The sequence below is a fragment of the Somniosus microcephalus genome, chromosome 33 (assembly GCF_052327205.1).
Source record: "Somniosus microcephalus isolate GS21.2 chromosome 33, FLI_Smic_1.0, whole genome shotgun sequence".
NCBI lineage: Eukaryota > Metazoa > Chordata > Chondrichthyes > Squaliformes > Somniosidae > Somniosus > Somniosus microcephalus.
The window spans coordinates 24,988,643-25,002,989 of NC_141019.1; the positions used below are offsets into that span (position 1 = coordinate 24,988,643).

The window sequence follows — 14,347 nt, forward strand, 5'->3', positions numbered from 1 at the left end:
AAAGTTGTGCTAATTGGACAGCTTCAGAATGCTTTACAATAATGTGAATTTTAAAAAAATTACAACTTTTCGTGGTCCAGAAATGTTTCATTTTATCTGAATATTCAAACAGCAGTTTGTTCCCTCTGGTCATTTTTAATTGAAACCATTTACGTAAATGGCTTTATAGCTGAATTCCATTGCATCACAGGTGTTTGTGGCCTGTGTGCCTTTTAACTGGCCAAATGGCTCTAGATTCTACCATTTTACTTGTTTCACTGGTTTGTTGTACAAGTGAACCAGAAATGTAGCTACATTTGATCCCAAGATCTGAACTCCTGTTTTTCCTCCCTCTCTTAGAGTGGCTAATAGCCCAAACTGCAAGATGGACATAAGTAACCTTGCCAAGGTCTTTGGCCCGACGATTGTGGGTTATTCCACGCCTGATCCAGCCCCCATGTCAATGCTACAGGAAACCAAGCGACAACCAAAGGTATGTAACCAAGCTGCTGCCGTCTGCCGCACCTTTCGACAACAGCTGAGGATGAGGAGAAATGTTGGGGTGGGGTGAGCTCAAATTGGCCACATTTGGGCTTTGAAGTTAATCTGTTTGCTTCCCACTCCTGTGTGACGAGCAGAGCTTCTCTTGATCAAAGCTTCTAGTAGCCAGAATGTGAAATTCTCCGGTGTTGCACTGAAAGCTTTCCGACATCTGCAGTGTCACTGGTACAGTGTGAACTTGGGTAGTTCTCCCTGAAGCCACAAGACTGTAAGAGGGTTTCTGGTGTTCCCCATTGTAAGCCCATCTGATGTTGGCACTTTGTGCACCGTGCTGCAAGCAGCGGTCATGATAGCAGACCGGTTTCTGCAATCTCTCGTGAACATCATCTTTTTGCAATAGAAACACAAAATGCTGGGAATAATCAGCAGTTCAGGCAGCCTCTGTGGAGAAAGAGTTAACGTTTCAGGTTGATGACCTTTCGTCAGAACCTTTTTGCCTTGGGCCAACAGTGAATCTCTCACAAACAAAAACTCCTGCCCTGGGATTGACTGATCTAAACGCATAGTTTTACAGTCTCGCTAGTTATCCACAGCTGCACATGAGGTTTTCAGGTAAAATAGTAGCAAGCGGTCTTTGTCGTGTGTTTTTTGAACCCATCTAAAGCTTCTCCTTTTCTGGTAGGTGATTGAACGTTTCCTATCTTTGCCAGTGGAGTACTGGAGCCAGTTTACGATGGTGGAACAGGAGAATGTGCATCCTAATCATATCATTGAAAATTCTAATGCTTACAGCACCCCTGAAGTAAAAGGTAACACTTGTGGTTATCAAACTTGATCAAACCGCATTCTGACTTGTTTTAAGCTGGGCACTTGTGTGTACCTTGCGATGGTTTGAAATAATTTATGGGATGGATTTTTCATGAGAGAAGCAAAAAAAACCTTGGACCATGTAGCAGTGTTATTCCAGCTAGGCTCCGTTGTCAGGAGGTTGAGTGGAAGCCCCACTGCATGACTTGCGCACATAATCTGGGCTGCCGTTTTCAGTGCAGTACATTGTTGGGAGATGCCATCTTTCAGATGGGATGTTAAACCGAGCCCTGTCTGTGCTCAGCTGGACGTACATGATCCCCGTGGCACTGTTCTAAGATCCAGGAGTTGGTTCTCTCGGTGACCTGTCCAAACATTCCTCCCTCACCCAACATCACCGATTATCTCGCTGTTGTTTGTGGGATCTTGCTGTGTGCAGAATGGCTGCTTTGTTTACCAACATCAGTGACTGCACTTCAGAGTAATTCCTGTAACGCACTTTGGGGTGTTTGAGAAACATGACGAGGTGCTGTATAAATGCAGGTCTTTTTCTTTTGATTGGCAGCTGGTACCTTTTCAAATACATTTTTACCACTTTCCACCAATTAACTAACCATTGATGAATCGGAGAACTGATTTCTCCCAGAATTTGAGGGCGGAAAATCCAGAAACTTTGCATTGTTTCCTTACCAAAAATCGGGTCCAGAGATGCGCACACTTTACATTTGTAATAAGGGGAAACACGCATGAAGAGCCCTTTCTCCATTGTATGCCGTGTATCCATTTTGTTAAAGGTCTTTTGTTATATAGCCGTAGATCAACAGCAGTCCAAACCACGAATAAAGCTTTGCGTGGTTGGTCAGTGTTACAGATCCAGTAGTTTGATCGCAGCCTCTGACTAGATGCCAGCACTGTTCCCTGTAATTTTTAACGGGCTGCGCGGTCCACTCAAAACTCCCGCGCGTGCGCAGTTTTTTTTCAATTTAAAAGCCGACTCATTGGCTGCACGGGACCCCTGGGGCGCTGCGTGGCCACGCAGCTTAAAGGGACCATTGGGTGCCAGCTGCTTGTTTTTTTTTAAATCTACTGTTTCGAGTAAGCTAACTATGGTTGGACAGTGAGATTTTAGGTGAGTGGGTTTAGTTATTGAGTAGCTGTGTCATGTTAATATTACAAGTCATTGGTGCAGCCTTTTTAACACTCGCTCATGGAGAACACATCTTGGTTTTGAACTTTTGAATTTTACCCTCTACACGCTCCTAATTAAATATTCTGTCCCATTTTATCCAAAGTCAAAATGTGCGTAAAACGAGTAAGTAAGTGAATTAATGGAATCATTGCAACAATTGCATTCATATAAGTTGGCAAGCATTTTAATGTGTACCGCTGCAAAAGTGTCCAATGGTTATATTTTTAAAAACTAAAGTTCGGTGTGTCAGCCACGGCTCGGTTGGCAGCACCCTTGCCTCCGAGTCCGAAGGTTGTGGGTTCAAGTCCCACTCCAGAGACTTGAGCACAAAAATCTAGGCTGACACTCCCAGTGCAGTGCTGAGGGAGCGCTGCACTGTCGGAAGTGCCGTCTCACAGACGTTAAACTGAGCTCTGCGCTCTCAAGTGGACATAAAAGATCCTATGGCATTATTTTGAAGAAGAGCAGGGGAGTTCTCCCCGGTGTCCTGGGCCAATATTTATCCTTCGATCAACATCACAAAAGCAGATTATCTGGTCATTATCACATTGCTGTTTGTGGGAGCTTGCTGTGTGCAATTTGGCTGCTGCGTTTCCTACATTACAACTGTGACTACACTTCAAAAAGTACTTCATTGGCTGTAAAGCGCTTTGGGACGTCCGGTGGTCGTGAAAGGCGCTATAGAAATGAGAATTTGTCTGTCTTATGTACATTTGTTGGGTTATTAAAAACCGGATATGTGACTTTCCACTCAATGTTGTGTCTCTCCAAAGTAACTGATGTGATAAACCCCATTGTACACCTATCTCCTTCATTGTTAAAGAAGGGAGGCCACGGGGAATATGTTGAGGAGAAAGCATTCATCTGTTTTTAAATGTGTCTCCAACTTGGCAGATACGAATTTTCATTCATTCTTGTATGAAAACTCACCTTTCCAGGTCTTCTCTAGCATCTGGAACTGCTCCAATGACGCACATGATAGCATGGCCCACTTGTATCCTGGAGCAGCTATATTCCTCTGCATGCAGGCTGCACTTTGCACCGGTCTGGGCCCTGGTCCAGGAGCATCCAGCCAGGAAATGTTCGTGCAGATCTCCTGGGTCAACACTGGTCCAAAGTACAGATTTACCTGCAAATGGACTCGAGGGCCACCCACGAGCAGCTCGGAGTGTTAGTGCAGACCTGAGAGAACTGATCTTCAATGAATAACTAAACCTAAACTCAGGAAAGTCTCGGGATATAAATTTAATTTTTGCATCTCCTAATTCATCATTTTCTTTCCTAGTGAGCATGCTTGGGCCACTTACCACCCCTGAGCACCAAATAATTGGCAAGACCCCCTCGTCCAGCTCCTTGTCGGCACGAGTCAAATCCAGTCTGACCAAGACCACTCCCAAGTAAGTACATCTCTGCTCCTGTATTTTAGAATGGGATGTGAGAAATGATAGTTGGAACACGCTGTTTAATTGCCATGCTACAGGTGCCAGTTTTGATTTTGGTTATTCCCCTATTTACTCTCCCATCCCGGGTCTCTGGGAAGAGAGTGGTTGAGTTGATTCTCCATCTCTGCTTCAAAGTGACCCGAGATGGTCCGATATTGGGCTCTTGCTCTCGAGTGTGTCTCACTTGTACTTGCACACTCTCCTCTCTCGCTCGTGTTCCCTTTCCCCCCCCTCCCCTTTTCATGGTCACTGTTCCTCGTCCGCACTCTCCTGAGTGGAAATGTTGGCTTCTATGTGGTTTCTCCCTGTAGTGACACAGCTGAAATGAGGAATTGTGTGTGCACAACCCCCACATCTCATCCTTCCCTTATGCAGGATGTGTGTTAACTAATGCCCTGGTTCTCTAATGTTCACCATGCCATTTCCTGGGGTAGACCATGTGGTCTTTTTCAATGATGACATGAATCTGTTTAAAATAAACTGGTTAATGTCTCCATTCAAATAGTGGCTAGAACATTTCAAGCAATAAAATAACAGTGTAATTTCCAGGCTCCGATGTCTAGAATTATGGTGAAGGATCGTTTTAGTAATTTTTCCTGTTGACAAAGACCAGGCCCTGCCCTTTTCTCCCCACCGTCCACTCTGGAAAAGATAGATGGACAGGCAGCCCGCTCTCTGGCTGGTTGGTGCATGATCAGCCTCCATTGACTCCTTGATTTTTTGCTCTTCGCTCACCCACCCAGTTTGGATGAGATTGACGACTTCATATGTGGACTATTGTCCTCTCGCTCTGATACAGCAAGTTCAAGCACTGCCATAGCAATTTAATCACCCAAAGCTATGGACGGGTAAAGTTCTTTTCTGGGGGACCCTTGATGTCGCTGATGATACATTATGACTAGATTTTTTTTTTAAATGAGTATTCTGAATCGTTGGGTGCATCATTTGGGTCTGACAGGAAGTTCTAAACGTACCTAAATTGCTTGATTAAGTGCGCGTGTGCTCTCGGCTACTGCCCTTTAGGGGATTAAAGTTCTTTTCCACTCCTCTGGTCAGATTTCAAGGCTATAAATGTTTATGTGCAAAACAGTAAACAATTGCCACAAAAAAGTCCCTTCCCAGCTTAATACTCTTCTATTTCTTGCAGGTTTGGAAGCAAGAGCAAGTCGTCGATGAATTTCAATCGAGCTGGAACCTTTTTTGCCTCCCCAATGTTGAAATAATCGCAAATTAACCAAATGGTCCCAAAATCAAAATCGGCTTCCTAGGAACCTCACATTAAACCAGCTCCTTGTGCTAACTGCAGTTTTTAGTATTATCCTCTGTGTAATACAGCAATCCTAATATAGTAATTTTATACTTTGCATTAGACATTAATAATGTGTAATCACCAATCTAATCCTTTAAATGTAACGTAGTTGTCTGTTATTAGTGCGAATATTTTTTTTTAAAGCTGTGAGCCTGTTTTTAAGTACATAACTTCTATATACCAGTTTGTAAAACGATTGCTAACCAGTACAATGTGGAGGCTCGGAGGATTGAATTTTGTAACCTTTAGACCAAGAATTGGTTTAGAAAGCCACGAATGCCTGCCTCCGAGAACTAAAACTAAAAGCCCAGAGTAAAAGATTCTTGTACAAAGTCACAGTCTGTGGGAACTGTTCCTACAGAATGGGAAATATTTGCAGGAAAACGCAAGGATTGCTATAATCCAGTGAATATTTCATATATGCTACTGACCGAACGTTTCTGTCTTAGTATTGATCTGGCAGAATTTTGTTTCCATAATTGCCTGCCTTTTATGGAACTATTAATTGGGACTTTAAAAGAAAATGTACTACTGTTGTGCCTGTAGCCCTGAGATTAGACATACAAAATACTCATTTTTTAAAAATTTCTTGCAGCTTTGGAGGTTGAGCTATTCGAGGGTAGCCTGTGTATATGTGGCAATTTCATACTGTTAGCAGTTCCTTTCCTTTGACCCGTGCATTAATTCTGTGGCTTCCCTCCACGCTTTAGCTGGGAGTCTCCCACAGAGCAAACGTGCCATGGAATGAGTTTGCTGCCTGCAATGGTTTCTATCCATTGCAGGCATGCGCTGACGTCTGCCCGCTTTTAACCCAATGAATCACGTTGGCAGCAGTTTTTATCCAGTTTCAAAACAATCATGGGTTTTAAACCGACTTGTCGTGCTACAGCGACGCAGCTTCGGCGTCAGCCGCTGTCGAGCCATTCGAACCACCAGTGCTGACGATCTGTTGTGTCCAGGACGTCAGCACTTCAGACTCCCGCATTACGGGAGCCCGAGGTGCTGACGATCTGGACACTACACAGAACTGTCAAAGCAAAGAAATTGGATTCATAAAATGCATTGCAAATCAAAGAGTTACCATTTTGTAGACTGGGCACGGGACTCTTCAGATTTGGGATTGCTGTGGCCCTTTCAGTGATTTAATTGAGGTTGCATTATAAAATCTTCCAGGTTAGAATTTATTTGCTGCTTTTGATTTTTGTTGAAGTTAGCAAATTTAAATCCAATTCCTCCAATTACTTTCTAACCCATTGATAATTAGAAGCTTTTATTTATTTTTTTAAAAAGCAATGAAAGTGTTTTCTTTTTAATAGGTGTTTAATCTGGCCTATGATGCCTTTGTGCATGCATGTAAACAGACATTGTAATTTGTGATCCATTTTGAACTGCAGAATTAGATTGGGCACAGACTGATGCCAAGTGCTTTTTTTAAAAATTTGTTTTATGGGATGTGGGCATCGCTGGCAAGGCCAGCATTTATTGCCCATCCCTAATTGCCCTCGAAGGTGGTGGTCAGCCGCCGCCTTGAACCGCTGCAGTCTCTGTGGTGAAGGTACTCCCACAGTGCTGTTAGGGAGGGAGTTCCAGGATTTTGACCCAGCGACGATGAAGGGATATATTTCCAAGTCAGGATTGTGGTGTATGTAACCGTTCCACCTTTAAGAGAACTATTTTAAGAGTTGCACTACTTTATCTTGGCTGCTGTATACTGTAATACCGGTGGTGACCACACCGGTATATAAGTGCTGTTTAAGGATTTATTGGGCAGTTCCGCCCTGACCTTCGACTAGTAAAGACCTGTTAAAATTTACTCTTGTGGTCTGTGTAGTAATTCTCATTATAACACACACACTTAACAGTGGCGACGAGTACGATCTTACCCTGCGGCAGAGATACATCCAAGGCAGTTTAACGGGCGTTGAGAGGAGGCATCCGCCCTCATCATCCTGCTGAGAAAAGACGCGGGTCTGAAGAGCAAAGGAAGAATACTGACACGAAGCCTTCCATCAGCAACAGGCAAGGAATGGACTTATATGTACTACCTGAGGGAGGTCCACCACTTCTGGGACGGGAGTGGATCAGGAAAATAAATATGGACTGGCACTCCCTAAAAGCAATAACGGTAGATTCCGGGAAAAAAGATGTTAAACCTGAACGATTGTCCAGAATATTGGATGAGGGCATATGCAGCAGTGACAGTGACAAAGCAGAGAGTGAGAACTCGGTGAAGACAATCAGCTCAGACTCTGGAACTGATGATGGTAAGACCAGTCCATGTGCAAAAGACAAGTCTAAAATGGACTTGCAGACTAATGATGGAAAAACGAAGGAGTGCATAAATGCTTCAGAAGAGAACAAAGTATCAGAACAGAATTCCACTGAACAACAACAACATAGTTTGACAGAGAATTCTGAGTCTGTCCAGTCTACAGACATGCACATTTCTGAGGAACACCGGGCTCGAACTCAACTCAATTTCAAACTACAACAGCAATTAGAACAAATGATTCGCCGTTTTGAGCAAGAGCTGAATGCAAAGAAAAAGTTCTTTGACACAGAGTGGGAGAATCTGGAAAGACAACAGAAGCAGCTGATTGAGAAAATGGAACAGGAACACACAAACCGTCTGCGCGATGAGGCCAAACGAATCAAAGCTGAGCAAGAAAGGGAATATGTCAAATTCATCGATCAGTTGAAAGCTAAGAAGAAAGAGCACCCTTTTGTGAGCAGTGTCAGCAGTAATAAGCCACTCAGGGAATTGGTGGCAGAGGCAAAAGCTGAAGTGATGGAGGAAATAGAAGACAATAGAGAAGAAGCAGAAGATGACGACTCATCTGAACCATTATCACCCCTACCAGGTCACGCACGTGGTCCCTCCGAACTGAGCCAAATCAGTCTGGAAGTAGAAAAACTTCCCAAGGTACTCGAGCCTTTAGAAGTCAGCAATGCTGGTTCTGAAGTTACGAAAGTTCAAACTGTTAAGTCTGTGTGTTATAATGAGAATTACTACACAGACCACAAGAGTAAATTTTAACAGGTCTTTACTAGTCGACGGTCAGGGCGGAACTGCCCAATAAATCCTTACACAGCACTTGTATACCGGTGTGGTCACCACCGGTATTACAGTATACAGCAGCCAAGATAAAGTAGTGCAACTCTTAAAATAGTTCTCTTAAAGGTGGAACGGTTACATACACCACAAGGATGGTGTGAGACTTGGAGGGGAATTTGCAGGTGATGGTGTTCCCATGCGCCTGCTGCCCTTGTCCTTCTCGGTGGGAGAGGTCGCGGGTTTGGGAGGTGCTGCCGAAGAAGCCTTGGCGAGTTGCTGCAGTGCATCTTGTAGATGGTACACACTGCAGCCACGGTACGCTTACCTCTGTTAGGACTTTCAATATGCATTAATATACTTCTGCATTTCTATTGTGCAGTGACCTATAATCAAATAGAAAATTACTACTGGAAGTAGAAGCATGTTGACTCCAACTAAAACTATGTTATGCAGACTAGATTCTGAACTATAGATTATGGTGTAATATAAATGTAGCCTTTACAGCTGTACAACACATCTATTCCCTTTTTACTTGTGTTTTTTTTTTAAGTATCTTTGACATTTGAGTGCTAACCAGTATAAAAGACCTGTACCAAAGATTTGCCTGCCTGTATAAAATTTGCCTTTAGTTGTAGTATCCCTTGCTCCATCGGCCATGGAACTGCAGTAAACCTCGTTTTCTTGGGGCCTTTTTTGTGGGTCTCGGCCACAAATGTTAAATCCCACGGCAATTTGATGCAAGCTGTCAATAACGCAGCTTTGTTTGTCTCAATTGAAACCACAGGAGTCCGTGAAAGTGAAGGGTTTTAGAGTTGGCGCTTATGGGGGTAAAATTGGGTAACTGAGGCGCTAACGTCGCCAGCGCGCCTAGCGCCACACAAGTTAGCGCCCTTCCCCAGTAAATTCAGTGGTAGTGCCCCAAGAAGGAGGTGGAGCACTACTGGAAGCCCTCCACCTCCTGCTTGGGGCGCTACTACTAAACGGCGCGCTGCTACATGCAGCAGCGCCACGCGTGGTGGCACGTAGCGCCGCGTCATTGCAGGCCTCTGCCCCTGATTAAAGGTGAGGGCCCTAGCGCTGCGCACACCGGGGCCCTGCCCTACCAGCGGGGTGCTGTGGAAACAGCCCGGCACTGAGCGATCGCAGCCGGCACCCCGCATAGAAATGTTAAAGGTGGGCAGGTGCTGGCAGTCGGCCAAAATAAAAATGGCCGCCCGACACCAGCCCTTTAAGTATCGCCGCCGCTGCAAAACCGCCCCCTGATCCTGTCCGTATCATCGCCCGGCGATAGTTCAGGGGGAGCAAGGGAAGTTTGTTGCCTGGGCGCTGCGCACGGCAATGACGTCATCACCGGCGGGGTGCTACCGCCACCACTAACCTCCCGCTGAATTTCATGGGCGGCGTTGGCTGCGCCCAGGCGCTGGGGCATTTGCACCCTGGGGGCGCTAATTAGAGACGCATAGCAACCCAATTTCTCCCCCTTGGTCTCTGAAGTGCTTGTAACCATTTGAGGATACGCCTCCCAGGTATCAGTTGAGGGATTGCTGCAGCTTTATTGATGAATACTAAAAATTGAATACCATCTTAAATGGTACAGTGCATTGTATGTAGTTTTCACTGTACTGTTGTGCAATGCATGCTTTGATGTTTCAAAAGCTTCAGTTAAATAAGTGCAGTGATCAGCTCTGGTGTTTTGTCTTTTTTTACTCTTTTATTGTGGAACCTCATTGTTGCCTTGCTTCAGAATTTGGTATTTTGTTTTTTTCCTTGGCTTGCTTAAGAACAGGAACTAAATTATGACTGAAGCCTCTGCTTTTATAAATTTTAAAGATGTACAGTGCCTATTCACAATGATGCATACAGAATCATAAGTATCTTTTGCAAACACTCTACAGTGCATTAAGAATTCAAATGCTTCCAGGGGTTGTAGATATCCCAGTTGTGCAATAATTGGCAGTACCCTGTTGGACTTCCAGTCAAAGGATGTGAGATCTCTTGACCAATAGTGTAATGTATGTATGTATTATACATTAATATAACACCCCAACAAGAGCTCACCCACTCAGTGGACCATGGTGTACAAAAGATTGTGTTTGACCGCAATCCAACACGCCCAAATCCACTTACTGAGAATGGGGCAGTCCTTTAGTTACTTAAAGTTTACAGCACAGAAAGGGGCCATTCCGCCCAGGTTACCCAAGCTGCTGTTTATGCTCCACACAAGCCGCCTATCAGCATATCCTTCTATTCCTTTCTCCCTTGTGCTTATCCAGCTTCCCCTTAAATGCATCTATACTACTCCTTGTGGTAGTGAGTGCCACACCTCAGGGTAAATACATTTTCTCCTGAATTCCCTATTGGATTTATTAGTGACTCTTATATTTGTGTCCTCCAGTTTTGGACATTTTCTTTCCTCCTTCCCCCCCCCCCCCCCCCCCCCACAAAAAATAAGTGGAAGTATCTACCCTCACCTAATTTCTGGAGAAAAGAGCCCAAGCCTGTTCAACCTTTCCTGATCGTTATAACCTCAGTTCTGTCATCCTTGTAAATCTTTTTTGCATCTTCTCCAGTGCCGCTATATGCCTTTTTGTAATATGGAGACCAGAACGGTGTGTACGGTATTCCAAGTGTGGTCTAACCAAGGTTCTATACAAGTTTAACATAACCTCCTCTTTTTTCAATTCCATTCCTCTAGAAATGAACCCCAATGCTTTGTTTGCATTGTTTTATGGCCTTGTTAACCTGTGTTGCTACTTTTAATGATTTGTGAATCTGTACCCCCTAGATTCCTTTGCTCCCCTACCCCATTTAGACTTTAAGTATGTGACCACCTTATTCCTCCTACTAAAATGCACAACCTCTTATCTATACTGCAGTAAGTTCATCTATATTGAATTTCAACTACTTTGTCAAGCACAAGACCTGAACAATGAGTGGTTGTCACAATGTTCTTTGTGAATGAACTTCATGAACAATACAAGTAGGAAAAGATAACTAAGACCACAATAAGCAGTTTGTGGTTCTGTGTACTAATTCAGGTAATGGCAGCATCTGGGGGTAATCTCTTACGATTGGGATAACTTTCTACTGATCCTTTCCCAGGATTTTCTTTTAAGGGGGAGGGGTGCAGTGAACCAAACACTTTGGCACATGTTCCAAGGAATGGTATATTCTCCTTAACCTGCTCAGTTACAAAAATGATTCTCCTACCTGCTCCTAACCCCAGTACACACTTCAAAAAGTAGAAACTGAAGCAGTGATGCTTAACGTAGGTAGACCAACACCATAGGCAAAAATGTGGTTAAATGCACAAAGCAAAAGTAATAATTGTTGTATGGCTTTTTTTTCACTAGTCAGGCTCTGCAAGGTCTAGCTAAAGCTGTTGCTTAGCTACAGAGACGCTTGCAAAGTACGGCCGACTGTTTAGAAGCTGTTGCTAAGCAACAGGGTTTGTTGCTAGATACGGAGCTCAAAAGCTTCCGTATGTTTTAACATTAGCGCTGGTTTGTCTGGCACTTTTGATGGGACGGCAACAGCTCGGTCCCGTCGGTGCCGGATATCAAAGTTTCCTGTACATACTCAATTTACACTGGTATTGCAGCGATACAGAACATAGTCATATAAAATTACCACCGCAAAGCACTTGTTAAAAAGTGCCACTAAAAATAGCCTCGAGTGAGTGGGATTAATCTGTTGCGGGCTAGAGGTGAGTTATGATGGCTCAGTGAGTAAATGCATGGTCCTGAGCCCTACACACTAGGAAAGTCCCAGGTTGGATCTATAGTCTCTGGTCAGTTAACCAGTGCTGCCGTTGGCAGCGAGTGAGAAAAGTCAGCTAGGTTTACTGCTTGGAAGTGAGGTTTGGTTGTGATGCAGCCTCTCGGTTCCATGGTTATGTCACCACTCACTGTCGAGGCAAACATGGACAATTGGCACTTTGGTGAGGTACTGTGGTGCGCGTACTGAGTGTGGAATTGTATCTCAGTATGGATTGATGCTTTCCGCCGTGAGGAGGAATAAATCAAAAGCATAGAGGTGGTTACCCTGTTTCATGAGCTGTATTCAAGGATTTCTGCTGTGCATATGGTGGAGCTCCTACATACCAGTTAAACGACCCCTGCCCTCAAAGATATGTGGCTAGTTACAGAACAACATTGCGACAGGATTTATTTTTCAAATCTATCTCGCGCAGCTCTTAAATTTAAATGGGACACAGTTGCATAATGAGTGGATTTTTTTTTCCAAAACTGAACCTAAAATAAACCTGGACTTGAAACAGTGAAATTGTGATTATTTGTCACAGTGGAGTTTCCAATTAAATGCTGATTTCCTTCAGAAAAGTGGTCGAAGTGTATGTTTACACCACATTAAAGAGCCTTTATTGTTTATAAGGTAAACTCGGCTGAATTGAATTGAAGGCAAAAAAGGGCTCCCCCAGCTTGTAATAGTCCCTATTCTAATCCAAGTATTAAATGCCCTTTTTATATCATTTATATGGCTGTGGTGTACATTACCTTTTCCCATAATATATTAAAGGCTCTTTTTACATAGAATTATTAGAGGGGAAGAAAAAGACCACGGTCCCATCTAGTTCTTGGTCCTCTACCATCCTGGTTGTTGCACGATACAAAAGTAATGGAGTTGTTGACTATTCAGGGCTATCAATTAGTCTACAACAGATCCAGACACAAGGCGAGGAAACTCCCAGGGGTGGAAAGCTTATTCAATTGCATTAATGTCAGGCAGAGAGATCCCATAACCGCTGAGAGAGGCGCACTGATACTACCACAAGTGTTTGTCTTAAATAAACCCAACAGCTTTTAAAAGGGAACGGGATGAATACTTGGAAAAATTAAAATTAACAGGTACAGAGAATGGATGGCTCTTGCAGCGAGCCCCCAAAGGTGCCTTGGACTATTAATGGGTGTCACTGTACAATGAGACATGTCATTATTCTTCATAGCTAAACCATGAAAAATTAGCTGTTTAAAAAGCTGGGTGTGGCTTGCACCAGATGATGGCTGTACTGTGCTCTATCTAGGCTGCTGACTTGCTCTTTAAAGTTGTTCTAGCCTGAACTTCACCTTCGGTCAGGGTGGTGTTTTCTGTCAGTGGGAGAGCTCAGACATGCCTGGCGTAATCCTGTACTATTTTCTAGTGCATTTCCCATGGTCTGCTATCCCAGATACTTTGCACACAAGGTCATGTTTTGGTCCTTGGTAAGTAAATAGAAACATCGAAGATAGGAGCAGGAGTAGGCCATTCGGCCCCTCGAGCCTGCTCCGCCATTCAATGAGATCATGGCTGATCATCCAAATTCAGTACCCTGTCCCTGCTTTCTCCCCATATCCCTTGATCCCTTTAGCCTTAAGAAATATATCCAACTCCTTCTTGAATATATTTAATGAATTGGCCTCAACTGCCTTCTGTGGGAGAGAATTCCACAGGTTCACCACTCTCTGGGTGAAGAAATTCCTCCTCATCTCTGTCCTAAATGGCTTACCCCTTATCCTTAGACTGTGACCCCTGGTTCTGGACTCCCCCACCATCGGGAACATCCTTCCTGCATCTAGTCTGTCTAGTCCTGTTAGAATTTTATAAGTTTCAATGAGATCCCCTCTCATTCTTCTAAACTCCAGCGAGTATAAGCCCAATCGACCCAATCTCTCTTCATACGTCATTCCTGCCATCCCAGGTATCAGGCTTGCTTATAGTATTTACAGCACAAAAACAGGCCATTCGCCCCAACTGGTCCATGCTCTACATGAGCCTCCTCCTACCCCTCTTCATCTAACCCCACCAACATCTCCTATTCCTTTCTCTCTCTCATGCTTATCTAGCTTTCCTTTGAATGCACCTATGCTGTTTGCCTCAACTACTCCATGTGCTAGCGAGTTCCACATTCTCACCACCATGCAAGTTTGACGACTTGACTTCCTAACGTGCAATCAGATTCACAAAAAGGGAGAATGTTCAAAGTAAACTCGTCGCAACATCAGTGAACTGCAATTTTTTTTAAAAACACCCAAAGCAAGTGTTTAGCCACATCACTGAAATGAAACGAC

General features: G+C 43.9%; 1 protein-coding gene across 3 annotated transcripts in view; it reads left to right on the plus strand.

Annotated features, from left to right (window-relative positions):
* The window catches only part of racgap1 (Rac GTPase activating protein 1), a 30,494-nt gene extending 23,850 nt beyond the window's left edge, over window positions 1-6,644 (plus strand). For 2 of the 3 annotated variants that reach the window (XM_085972736.1, XM_085972737.1), the window contains exons 14-17: window positions 340-472; window positions 1,163-1,289; window positions 3,762-3,873; window positions 5,066-6,644. In XM_085972736.1, coding sequence (XP_085828862.1) covers window positions 340-472; window positions 1,163-1,289; window positions 3,762-3,873; window positions 5,066-5,141 — 448 coding nt within the window. In that variant the 3' untranslated portion in view covers window positions 5,142-6,644. The remainder of the gene's footprint in view (window positions 1-339; window positions 473-1,162; window positions 1,290-3,761; window positions 3,874-5,065) is intronic. The other variant, XR_015074462.1, reaches the window with a different exon arrangement.
* The last annotated feature ends 7,703 nt before the right edge of the window (window positions 6,645-14,347 follow it).